The following is a 13876-nucleotide window of genomic DNA, read 5'->3' on the forward strand; positions in this document are numbered from 1 at the left end:
CATGCTTAGCTGAAGTGCTCGCAGTCAACTATGGAGTAGCCATGTTAATACTTTTCTAAATCAAATTTGAATTCTAACATCCTTCTCATTTAACATGCATTGGCTATGCCTGGAAAATGGTTTGTAGCTCAATTTGCCATATTTATTTCCTCTTATTTCGATATGGTTTTTTTATTTTTAGCTGTTATGGCCTCTATTTGGATATAAGATGGTGCCACAGAAATGGGATGAGTTTTTTATGAAGGTAGCATAAATTTTAAAAGTAAGGGATATAAGATGTGTCATCTTTTTTTGTGATTGATGAGCGTGAATGTCTCTTAAATTTTTAGTTGTTGATGTTCAATTTGCTTCTATAGCAATGAACATTGTAAAAGTTTTGTTTTCGCAATTTCTGAAGGGCAAATGTATTATTCATGTAAAATAGGTATGGACCATGAGAGGTTATTGGATTGGAATTGGACCATACAAATTCTACAAAGCTAAGTCTTTGCACTGTTGGAGGGGCTGAAATTGTATGATTAGAGATGGGGCCCCTCCATTGCGGTGGAAGGGGATTCAATGAAGAGCACGTATACTATGCTTCCTCAGGAATATAGTTTACTTCTTCAACCTTGGTCAGATGACCTACTAAGGAGGATTTTTTCAATCTAAAATTTTGGATGATTATTTAAAAAAAAACAAATTTGAAATTTGAGTTTTCTAACACTTAAATCTTATCCTCTAAAAATTGGAGGTTCTTGGGCATTAAAGCAATACAGTCACAAGCTGCCAATGAATCGATAATTTGTATGTTCTTGGGCATTAAATTAGTTGAAATGTTCATCGAAGTTACTAATTGTGTCAAGTAGTCTTGTCTTACAACACTTAGTGGATGAATTAAGTTATGCTCTATTATTTTTTTTTCCTTAAATTGTATATTTATTCTCGTGATTGGGTTTATTAAAATACTTTTTTAGAAAACATTTTTATATATTTTCTAGAAAACATTTTTGACAATGATTTCTAGAAAATGTTTTCTTTAGAAAATATTTTATAGAGAAAACATTTTCATATGAAAATATTTTCATCTAGAAAATAATTTCTCACATGAAACATTTTCTAGAAAATATTTTTTGGAAAAAGTTTTTTTAGAAAATATTTTTTGGAAAACGTTTTCTGAAAAAACATTTTCCTAGAAAACATTTTCCTAGAAAAGGTTTTCCTAGAAAGCAATTTCCTAGAAAACACTTTCTTAGAAAATGTTTTCTTGTAAAACATTTTCCTAAAAAACATTTTTTAGAAAACACTTTTTAGGAAAACATTTTCCTAGAAAATACTTTCTTGGAAAAGGTTTACTTAGAAAACAATTTCATGGAAAACATTTTCCTAGAAAACACTTTCTTAGTAAAACATTTTCCTTTTCTTAGAAAAGGTTCTCCTAGAAAGCACTTTCTTGGAAAACACTTGGAAAATATTTTCTTGTAAAGCACTTTCTTAGAAAACATTTTTTAGAAAACACTTTCTAGGAAAATGTTTTCCTAGAAAGCAATTTCCTATAAAATAATTTCCTGGAAAATGTTTTCCCAGAAAACAATTTATAGGAAAAGGTTTTCCTAGAAAAATGTTCTCCTAGAAAGCACTTTCATGGAAAAAGAAAATATTTTCCTGTAAAACGTTTTCATAGAAAACATTTTCTAGTAAAACATTTTCTTAAAAAATATTTTCAAGAAAACACTTTTAAAGAAAACATTTTCCAAGACAATTTCTTGGAAAGGTTTTCCCAGAAAACACTTTCCTGGAAAACATTTTCTTAGAAAACACTTTCTTGGAAAAGGTATTCCTAGAAAGCACTTTCTTAGGAAAATATTTTCCAGGAAAACATTTTCTTAGAAAACATTTTCTTGAAAACACTTTCAAGGAAAACATCTTTTGAGACAATTTCTTGGAAAAGGTTTTTCCCAGAAAACACTTTCCTGGAAAGGGACAATTTCTTGGAAAAGTTTTTTCCCAGAAGAAACTTTCCTGGAAAAGGTTTTCCCAGAAAAAAAATTCTTAGGAAAATATAATCCTAGAAAACATTATCCTAGATAATTTCCTGGAAAAGGTTTTCCCAAAAAACACTTTCCTGGAAAACGTTTTCCCAGAAAGCACTTTCCAAGAAAAGATTTTCCCAGAAAGCACTTTTATGGAAAAGGTTTTCCTAGAAAGCACTTTCTTAGAAAAATATTTTCCTGGAAAATGTATTCCTAGAAAACATTATCTAGAAAACACTTCCTAGAAAACACTTTCACGGAAAACATTTCCCTAGACAATATTCAGGAAATGGTTTTCCCAGAAAACACTTTCCTGGAAAAGGTTTTCCCAGAAAATATTTTCCTGGAAAAGGTTTTCCAAGAAAACACTCTACTGGAAAAGGTTTTCCTAGAAAGCACTTTCTTAGAAAAATATTTTTCTAAATGTTTTCCTAGAAAACATTATCTAGAAAACACTTTCAAGGAAAACATTTTCCTAGACAATTTCTACAAAATGGTTTTCCAAGAAAACACTTTCTTGGAAAAGGTTTTCCTAAAAAAAAAATTTTCTGGAAAAGGTTTTCCCAAAAAACACTCTCTTGGAAAAGGGTTTCCTAGAAAGCACTTTCTTAGATAAATACTTTCCTGGAAAACATTTTCTAGAAAACATTTTCTAGAAAACACTTTCAAGGAAAACAATTTCCTGGAAAAGGACTTCCCAGAAAACACTTTCTTGGAAAACGGACAATTTCCAGGAGAAGATTTCCCCAGAAAATACTTTTCTGGAAAATAAAATACAATTTTCAGGAAAAGGTTTTCCTAGAAAGCACTTTCTTGGGGTTTAGGGTTTTAGGGTTTAGGGTTTAGGGTTTTGGGGTTTTAGGCTTTAGGGTTTAGAAACTTGTGAATGATCAATGACTTGAGATTACCCTTTTTGAAATTTCCATAATGTTTCATGGTAGAAAGCGTTGGAGATGATTTTTTTTATATCTCGAAGTCTAAACGTGGGGAAATCTTGCTTAGTCCCACACCCGGCAAATTCAAGAGTAACGAGGTTGGGTGGGGCTATAAAAAAGATGTTGAGGGCATTGAGGTATGAGGTGTGAAAGGCTTAAAGGTGTGAGTCAATGACGTGGCTGGGACCATGTATTTGCATGGTGGGGTGGGCTGCTGCTCTTAAGTAAAAAATTAGATAAATAAATAACAAAATAATATTATATTGTGCCACCGGTTTAGGACGAAGTCGTTGGTTCTCTTGACAAACCCGGTCGAGAACCGGCCGGTTCTATTGGAAGCCTGTTTATTAGAGAACCGGTAGGAACCAAGTGGCCAGTGGGGAGATCCTGCCATGTTTCAATAGTTTTTGGGATCCAAATCAGCCCGATGGATTCTTTCCAATCTAGATCGTCGAATTTTAAAACTATGATTGATATAATTGCATGCATATGGATAAAAGTTAGACTATGTGATAAAGGACGGTATATATAAATTTTAAATTTTATATGAATTTTAAATTTTTATTTTCTTTCTTATGTGGGGTGTGTCCCTTTCTACCTTCTATAAATGATACTTTTAGAGAGAGGAGAGAGAAGAGGATAGAGGTAGAGATTTAGGGAGAGAGAGCTCCTACTTATTAATATTTTTAATTATTAAGCTTTGTCATCTTTAGTGAGATCAAATATAGATCATTGATCTAAAGAGACTTGTGGGGTGAGAGATGTGAACCATCCGTTCCTTAGATCTGCCATCAAGATTCAATTGAATGTGTTAAAACCATATCTTCCATTTTTTAAACCTATTCCTATCAAATATTCAAATAATGAAAATATAGTCATACATTCTTTTTTTATGAATATTTATTTCTTATTCATTCAATCAAAATATCTTGATTCACGAGACATCAAATTTTATTATCTTAATTCATAAATCAAAAAATGCTTAACATAAAATTAGAAAGTCAACTTAGCATGAGACTTCAATCCACAAAATAGAAAGCCAACCTCCTATGGGTGGGGTGTGCCACCCTAGGTGGCTCCAAGTGGGCCCTATCCAATTCTATCATGTGACGACAATTTAAATAAGCCTCATATCTTATCGTGGGTCCCTCATAGTTTAGTGAATATTTAAATTGATTTTTATAATTTAGAATAAAATTTATTTCTCTTTGATTATTTAAAACATTGAAAATAATCATTCTAAAAATTATATAAAATAAGAATAATTAAAATTAATCAATTTTGATGAGAATAAGTCTATAAATTATGAATATAATGGAGCACTCCACCTGCAATTGTGGACTATAATACACACTAGATTTCTCAAACTGACCTAGCGGTTCCTGTAAGACCCACAATTCACTGCAAGGTTTCATGATTAGGCCACCAAAGTAAGCCAATAGGCTAGGGGATGTAATCCCAATCTATGGACCATTCTCCCATAGAGATAAATCCTTGGTCCCCCAGACCATGATGCAACCACAACTCCATAATAGATAGGGGTAATCTCTCGCACATGTACATGCTTCACCCTCAATGGTGGATTGCTATCTCGATATGGCTGTCTACATACATGACGTGTGATGGTTCAAGGATGAGGCTTTAGCCCAATCTCTAAAAGTCAACCATCACACACAAGAGCCATATAGTCCCTTAGCTCACTTATCCGGGCAACTTTGATCTCATCAAGGAATGACCCACTGAACCCTCATCAGTTTAACTCTATGCCCAAGTACCTTGGGTTTTCCATCTGGATTGGCCTAACACGTCAAGTCAAGTCCAAGTATCGGCAAATAATAATTCTAATATAGTCCACAAGAGGACCACACTCCCATTGAGTTTATGTTTCACTGTATAAAATGATTATACAAACTCTTATAAGGCCTTTAATGACCATGTAAACCCAACATCTCCCACTTGTCATTTGATAGCATTACAATCTCTCTTCTTGATATTCTCTTCCCCAGATTACAATCTCTCTCAAGTATTTTTCACTTATTCTCGCTTATTACATTAATCATGGCTTTCGTTATCAATCATTTCACAAAGGATTTATGAAGACAACACATCTTTTTCTTTGCTGCTTGGATCTCATCCTAAACGTAGTCATAGTCCATTTTTTATGTCGCATCGCGAATCATGGACCTGTTGTCGTATAAGTTCATCACGTATTCTCATCTCATGCGGTCGTATCTTCAGAGGCAAGAGTTCTGCAATCAAGCTACTCCCTTCTCTAGCTATACAACTAGTGCCCCATATTCGGGTTCTATGGGTGAACAACATTATAGTATGTTGTTGTAACTGGTCTGTTAAACACAAATGGGTGCTCCCACTGGAATATTGAGTTTATCTGGATCTTTTATAATAGAGTACCCATATATATTAATATCTAAGTAGCTAAAAAGAATCGTGGAACTGTAGCAGTTTCCACTCAATTATAGCATATATAACATATATATTCTCAGCATTCTCATGCTTAAGTCATGAGGTAGTATAGTAAGTCTTGTATGAAATTGTAACTCAATACCCGTTTGGTTTCTTTTCTCAGTAAATGGTTTAATGCAATACAATGTGTATTTTTTTCAGTTTCAATGCCCTTGGTTTTAATATGCAGAACCTTCCTGATGGGGGACTTGTGTCTAACTGTTAGATCTAGATCATACAACTCATATATTTTTTTTTCTTCAATAAATAGTTTTAACAAAAAATTTGGTGCATGCACAGATCTGACAGGGGCGTACATGATAACAATAATAAAAAATATTTCTGGTGATAAAAAAATTATTAAAATACCTTTGAAAATTTCAGGACATTTTGATCATTATTTTTCTTGCCCTAATTTTATGATGCGACGTTCAAAATTTCATTTCAAAAATGTTTTGTCGAAAAAATTCGCCGTGACATTGTAGTATGAACAATCGTAGCCGTCTAATCTTAATCAAACGGCTAAGAAATTGGGTCACATGTCATTTATATGTTATTCGGGTAAGATAGAAACATTTCCCTTTCGCAAAACTATAATATATCATTTACGAAAGTAGGGAATCTACGGCATTTGTTAAAAAAAAAAAAAAAAAAAAAAAAAAAAAAAAAAAAAAAAAAAAAAAAAAAAAAAAAAAAAAGAGGAAATCTAACGCAACCTTAGGACCCAATTTATTAACCTACGTCGCGACAACACAATAAAACAAGAGTAACAAGGAGCCCGTAGGGAATCTAACGCATTTGTTTAAAAAAAAAAAAAAAATTTAAATAAATAAATAAATAAATAAATAAGAAGGAATTCTAACGCAACCTTAGGACCCAATTTATTAACCTACATCGTGACAACACAATAAAACAAGGGTAACAAGGAGCCCATAGGGAATCTAACGCATTTGTAAAAAAAAACAAAAATTAGGACTCAATTTATTAACCTACGTCGCGACAACACATAAAAATGCGCCCCAAAATATGGTACCTAAATTATTTCGTTGCATGACGACAACACAATGAATAAAGAAAAAAACAGGGAACCTTAAAATAATAAACACGGTCACGTGTGGTGAAAGGCGCACATCTTAAAATTCAGCAACCGCCTTACACATGAGCAAGTAATAGCTTTCTTTAAAGAGAAATAACGCAACAACACTGTTTAGGTATGGAGCACAGAGTGCACAATTACTCCACATATGAGCAAGTAATAGCTTTATTTAAAGAGAAATCACGCAACAACACCGTTCAGATATGGCGCACAGAGTGCACAATTACTCCTTCCTTGTGAAATGTGAAATTGTGTTGTGGCACTTCCAGTGCTCATGCTCAAAGAAATCCAATTTCAGATGTCCGTGGGAGCGAGGCATGTGGATCCCTTTGCATCAATCACAAAACAGTTTGAGAATGGGGTTAGGGTCGTGGCCCTAGCTTTTATTCTCACTTAGTACCTTAAAAAACAACTAATGATTTAAAAAACAAGCATGGGCAGTCATCCTCATTGTATTACCCAAAAAAAACACAAAACAGTTTTTGCTAAATAATATTACTGAGGGAGTTTATTTAGTTTGCAATAAGCATAATCTTTGAAACTTTTGGTCTTGTACTTGGGCGGGTTGTTGGTTTCGTCCGTGAGGTGTGGTAGAGGGCCGATCATGCATTCGTCGGGTGGACTGCAAAACACGGGCCATGACATCCTTGCCTTCTCCTTGTTAACGGTTGTTCTATGCAAAACGCTCTTATACTTGCCATTGCTCAAAATCTATACACCCAAATAACAACAAAATTAGAGAACGTTGTCCATTAGGAGCCTAATCACTATTCATGAATGAGCGATTTATTTACGGCCCCTTGAAATTTTAGGTAAAATGTGAAATGCTCCGCTTATATGCGTAAATTATAATGGTTGGTCAACTTATTTTTTTTAAAATTACTTTTTGGTCCACCCAAATTTTTGGTTTTTTTTTTTTTTTTTTGTCTTTTTTGAAGGGCAGTACATTAAAACTTGGGCCACTGCCCTACGAAAAAACAAAAATAAAAAATAAAAAAATTGAAATTTACTACTAACGAAAAAATAAAAAAAATGAAATTCAGGTTGACAAAAGGTAAGTTTGACAAAAATAAAAATAGGGGGTTGATCGGAGGAGGGATCATCTTGCATTTGCCATGGCCCAAATTCTAAAAAGAAAGTGAAAAGAAACATGGATTTCTTGTTTGAAAGTCTTTTGAGAGAGAGATTTGGATACCTCTATCTGGTCACCGATGTGCACGACAAGGGCGTTGGGAATATAGTCGGCAATGAACCATTGGTCATCCTTGCAGACCTGAAGGCCGGGCACGTCGTTGGGCACTAGGACGGTAAGAGCGGACATGTCTGTGTGAGCCACCACGCCGAGGGTGAGATCAGGCCTCGGACATGGAGGGTAATAGTTGATTTTCAGGAGATATACGAACTCATCACCACCCAATGATTTCTTCAAAACTTCCTCCTCGATCCCCAGCCCGAGAGAGAGAGTACCCAGAAGCTTGTCAACGACATTCTGCAAATGCTTAGCATACTCCTCATTTGAAGCGGTGTAGCTGGCAGGTTTCTTCGGCCATTTGTCGAAGTTGATTCGAGAAGGCGGCCAAATGTTGTGGAAGAGGAAGTCGACCCATGATAGCTTCCCTTGAAGGTCCTTCTGAAGCTGGGTGCCATAGCCTTCGAGGGAGGGAGAGGCCGAGTTGCGAGCAATCCGCTCTTTCTCCACCTGAGGGAGCTCGAAGAACTCTTTTCCAACCCTCTGAAGCTCCTCGACAACTTGTTGTGGAATACCATGATTTATGATCTGGAAAATGCCCCATTCTTGAGCTGCTTTCGCCATGTCTTGGACCAAGGATTCTTGGTCTGGGTTAGAGAGGTCGATAACAGGGAGTTGAGGGGCCCGGCCGATGCGGCCTACATCTGGCCTCTCGCTTTCGGGCCTGATGAACTTGCTGGGAATTGTGTCTACGGTTCTTGATGCAATGGATTGGACTCTTAGCACCTCCATATCTCTCTCCTCTTGCTTCCTTGTTTAAAGCTTTGTAGTGGGGAGGAGGACAGGACAGTGGCGTGGGCTTTATGGCAGTGATGAAGTTAGGGAGGGAGAGGGAGAGTTTTATAGCAGTGGTTGGAGAGAAAGAGGCGGTTTACGAGAGAGAGATAGTGGAGAGGAGGAGGTCTACGTGGTGGGCTCGGCTTTCTACCAAACTGGAGAACTTGAACCTTAGAGAGAGAGATTCTTTACCCCTTAGAGAGGGAAAGAGAGAGCGGAAAGGAAGAGATTTACGTGGTGCGTTTGGAACCCCAACCAAACCCCTACTAAATGCATGTGGAAGTTGTAGTTTCCACCAACATCAAGAACTGCCCATGCTTTATCCTTAAATTTCCAATATGGGCGATACACGTGCATCGGATACGTTACCTTATCTTCAGCAAGAGTAGTGTAGTCGGGTATCTAATAAGGGAAAGCTTTCTATATTCCCCATATCAGAGAAGTTTTATGTTCCCCCACTTTTTTAGATGTTGATTTCATAGAAGTTTTATGTTTTCAACCTTTTTAGTTGTTGATTTAAAATGGAGAGCTGACATTCATTTACTCAAGTTGTCAAAAAATGGCGGTATGAGGTCAACTGGTAACCCATTTTGAAATAAGTCTGTACTAGAGAGAGAGTAACCTATTTTAAGGAGAGAGAGAGCAGGGGAGAAGAAGATTTCTTGGAGGAGAGATAGAGCATGCAAATTAGAGGGAGAGAGGGTTTTTTGGAGGAGAGAGAGAGCACGCAGGTCAGAGGGACTAAAACCCACCTCCAAAAAGTTGTTATCTCCATTACCCATTCTCCATTACCACCACCCCATGACCTCATTTTCTCTCTCTTGAAGAAATGCTTGAAAGCACCCTAACCGAAGGGTTTCTTGGAGGAGAGAGAGAGCACATAGATTAGAGGGAGAAAGGGTTTCTTGGAGAGCAGAGAGAGCACGCACCATTAAAAGAGGGAGAGAGGGGTTCTTGGGGAGAAATTCTTTTTTATAGAGGATTAGGCAGGAAGATCCTAAAGAGAGAGAGTCCAAAGCCAGGCAAGAGGCAATACGGTCATCCCGAAAACAGGGTTTGCTTTTCGTCGTGCCGAGGCCTCTAGGTCAGCACCCAAGGTTCTCATCGTCGCCGCTAATTTGCAGAACCTAGGTTTGATATTTTTCAATTTTCTTTTTTGTTTAATTTTAGATGTGTGTTTGCCTGTGTGTATGTTTTAAAGTAATCTCTGTAGCATCATTTGTGATATTTATAGCCTTTTGTTCTCTCTCTCTAGCATTATTTGTAAAATTTAGAGCTATTTATTATCACTCTTTCTATCTTTGTTTCTTGAATGATACTAATTTTGTGAATTTTGTGGAATGGGGTTTGAATTCTAAGGTCTTTGTTGAAATTGTGCTGATTGATTTGTACTCAATTTGTAGAGAGATTGGAAATGCTCGTAAGGTGTTTGATGAAATGGAGGGGAAGCATAGAAAGCTTTCCCCTCATAAGGGGAAAACGCTCTATGTTCCCCCACCTTATTATAACTCTCTCTATCTTTGTTTCTTGAATGATAGTAATTTTATGAAATTTAGAGCTATGAAGATTTGATAGCTGTTTTTTTGTGAAATTTGTTAAAAGTGGTGTCTTTTTTATTTTTAAGATTGCTTGGAGCTTAGTAGTTCATGCCATTTTATGGAAATTTGGACTTGAGTGTTGTTTTCTATGTTACTTTTTTTAATCCATTTTGGGAGGGCTTGTTGCTTTTTATGAAATTTTTGGATTGTTGTTTTTTTTGTGAAATTTGGAGATTAGTAGTGTTTCTATGCAATTTTTAGAATCCATTAGGCATAGGATTGCTTCCATTCTTTGTTGAATATGAAAGTCGAGGTAATGGTTTCACGTTTGTTTTTTGGACCCATTGAGGGGAAATTCCTTTTTTGAATTTTGAACTGATTATCCGTGCCATTTTTTATAAATATCAGGGCTAAGCTATATCTTTTAGTTAATTTGTGAATCCTTTGAAATTGTGGTTCCTGCATTTTTTTTGTTGAAGCTTTGAACTAATAGTATTTCTTTTGCCATTTTAAGGATCCATGTTGATAGGGGATTCTTGTCTTTGATCAATGAGTGGCACACAAGTTCCGAGTTTGCAAAAGTGGCTACTGGTTTTAAACCTTGCTCAAAAAAAAAAAGAAAAAGGAAGAGATAAAGAAAAAACACGGCACCCCGTTAAATTGGCCTTTTTTTATTGAATGGTGGCTGCTTATCTCAATGAATTACTTAATCGAATTCTTTTTTCTCAGTGTTCAATTCACTGCCTAATACTGCTCAATTGAATGTTACTTCTTTAGCTTCTTTCATAACATCCAAATACTGTTTTTTCTATAAGGATGGACCAGGATGAGTTCTATAAAAACAAATTTATGGATGTGAGTTATGATAATGTCATAGCAACTGGGGATGGTGAAGACATTGAGGTCCCACTATTTTGTGATCAACAAAACAATAGTGAGCATCAAAAGGACTTATTTATAGGAATGGACTTTGAATATGAGGATGTTGTGAATAAATTTTACAATGCATATGCCGAACGAAAAGGCTTTAGCATTCGTCTTGTGAGGCCAAGGAAGGACAAGGATAACAATTTGAGGAAGCGAGATTATGTTTGTTTAAAAGATGGCAAAAATTCATCCTCTACCAATAACAAGGGAAGGATGCAAAGCAATGTTAAGGGTACACAGAATGAAAGAGGGAAAGTGGGTTGTAACGAAATTTGTTGAGGAGCACTCCCACAAGTATACATAATTTGAGATCATATCGGGCCATCTTAATAGCTACCATGAACTTGATTAAAGCGATGTCTTCAGCAAGGTTTTGTGTGCATAAAATTATGCAAATTTTAACTAAACATGTGAATGGGTCAAATGCTCTGGGCTTCACTCACGTAGATGTCGAAAACTTTATCCATAGCACCCATAGGAAGGTGAGTGTTAGAGGGAGGGATGAGGAGGCTCTTTTGGCCTACTTTCGTGAGCGTATTGAGGCGAATCCATGGTTTTTTTATAAAATACAGCTTGACGAGGTAGGTCAAGTCTGTAATGTGTTATGGATTGACTCGACTCGCGATCAAGGATATCATATGAATATTTTGGTGATGTAGTTATTTTTTATACAACATATAAGACAAATGCATATTACATACCTTTTGCCACCATTATTGGAGCAAACCACCATGGAAACAATACAGTCTTATGTTGTACACTAATTAGGCATGAGACAACATAGTCTTTTAGTTGGTGGTTTGGGCATTGACTAGAAGCTATGCAGAGTCGAGAACCGGGTTGCATCATTACTGTTCCAGATGCAGTCATGACTGCTGCAATTAAAGAAGTTCTTCCAATGCACGACATTGATTATGTAGATGACATATTTTACGAAAGTTTTAAGAAAAATTAGGCCATGTTGAGCGGAAGCACCCATGGTTCATACATGAGCTGCATAGAATCACTACTGATTATAATGAGACAATTAATGATTTTGAGGATCGTTGGTCCAGAATGCTCCAAAAATATGAGCTCGATGGGAATGAATGGTTTAACACAATATATGGATGTCTTTCTCAGTGGGTTGACGTGTCTATGTAGGATACATTTCTTACTGATGCACGGTCTAGTCAACAGAGTGAATCTATGAATAATTTTATTAAACAGTATGTCAATTCAACACAAATTTTTCAGGATTTGCAAAGCATTGCCATAAATCAAATGATCATCTATATGAGAAAGAAAATATGATGGACTTCAAGAGCATTGAAGGTATTCCAGTGATGACAATGACATTCCCCTATGAAAAACAAGCTGCTAAGTTGTATACTCATAGTGTATTTAGGAAGTTTGTTGAGGAAATTCAAAAGATACCTCCCATGGTTGCAGTGTCTTTCGAAGTTGAGGGACCAAATACCACATATAGGGTGTATAAATATGATGTCAATCGACCACAATATAAAGTGGTATTCAATGAATCAGAAATCACAACAACTTGTTCATGTTGCTTGTATGAACATGATGGTATTCTTTGTGCACGTCTTAAATGTATTCTATTATAATAATGTTATGCTCATCCCCGAGCACTACATCATGAGAAGATGGACTAAGGAAGGAAACAAAGGGATAGTATTAGATGACGATGGTGTTCAAATTAAAGCTGACTATAAGGAGTCTCAAACTGCTCGTTACGATGATTTAAGTAGAGTCACCTTTAAAGTTGTATCAAACGAATCAGATAGTGAAAGACTCTGAGAATTTACAAAAAATATTCTTATAGAGTGTAACGAAAAAATAGAGAGGAAGAGATTGGAGTATGAAAAAGAGGCAACTTGTTCGAATCAAGGTAGCAATTTAAAGGATGTCATGTTTAGTCATAATTACTTACCATGGACTAACCCAAACATCATTATTCTTGAATCACAATGTGCTCGAACAAAAGGGCGGCTTAGCACTGTAAGAAAGAAAGCACAATGGGAAAAGAAAACAAGCACGAAGAAGTGTTCTGTTTGCTAAAATGTAGGGCATGATAGGCGAACATGTCCAACATTTAGAACTCAAGGGTAAAATTATAATTATGCTTACAATTATAATTTAATATTGTTATACTTTAATATTTTCTTGTGAATTTGAAATAATCCATCAACTAATCACTATTTTGCAACTTATGCAGGTCTGACATGGAAATTCCCACAATGGAGCCTGAAGCTGAGTGAAACAATATGTAGACTTCGCTATGTACACCATTCGCTTTTGTGATGGTATATTGATACATTTGCACTAATTTATTGTTATCTATTAAATGTATTAGGATATAATGGCATGTGTTTTATGTTAAATGCTTAGTTCTTTCTATTTTCAATTGGTTTCAATTTTCAATTGGTTACCAAGCTAATATATATCCTAAATTTTCAATGACTATATCAGTTTGGATGACAATGCAAGAAGTCAAAGCAGAGGCCATAACTTTAAGAACAAGACTGGAGTTTTTTGTACAAGCCCAGTGGTTAACCCTCAAGCTCATCATCTCAAAAATTTTTTGCAAGCCCAATACTCAACAATCAAGCTCATCATCTTAGAAATGTTTTGCAAGCCTAATGCTCAACAATCAAGCTCATCATCTTAGAAATTTTTGCAAGCCCAATGCTCAACAATCAAGCTCATCATCATAGAAATCTTTTGTAACCCCAATGCTAGTGGAGAAAACTTTATCTTGGAATGGAGGTTCGGAATGGAATTTTTGTATAGCTTCCATATATTGCAAATTCATGTTGCAAGTAGAATTTTGTATAGTTTCAAAGTGCATGTTGAATATCTTCAAATGGAATTTTTGTATA

The 13876-nt window shown here is 35.7% G+C and overlaps 1 protein-coding gene and 1 long non-coding RNA gene across 2 annotated transcripts; one reads left to right on the forward strand and one right to left on the reverse strand.

The window, feature by feature from the left end:
* Nucleotides 1-6655: 6655 nt before the first annotated feature.
* On the reverse strand, nt 6656-8795 carry LOC18426066 (flavonol synthase/flavanone 3-hydroxylase). Its single transcript, XM_006830592.4, has 2 exons — nt 7702-8795; nt 6656-7217 (listed from the first exon to the last, which is right to left on the reverse strand). Exons 1-2 carry the CDS (start codon nt 8485-8487, stop codon nt 7002-7004), a joined length of 1002 nt encoding a protein of 333 aa, XP_006830655.1. The 5' UTR covers nt 8488-8795; the 3' UTR covers nt 6656-7001.
* A 184-nt stretch (nt 8796-8979) lies between these two features.
* On the forward strand, nt 8980-13876 carry LOC110006545 (uncharacterized). The gene is made up of 3 exons (XR_002279585.2): nt 8980-9663; nt 13213-13300; nt 13467-13876. It is a non-coding gene; the product is annotated as an uncharacterized LOC110006545 (long non-coding RNA).

Source organism: Amborella trichopoda, chromosome 13 (assembly GCF_054954075.1).
Source record: "Amborella trichopoda isolate Santa Cruz 75 chromosome 13, AtrichopodaSantaCruz75HAP2 v2.0, whole genome shotgun sequence".
In the NCBI taxonomy this organism is placed as follows: domain Eukaryota; kingdom Viridiplantae; phylum Streptophyta; class Magnoliopsida; order Amborellales; family Amborellaceae; genus Amborella; species Amborella trichopoda.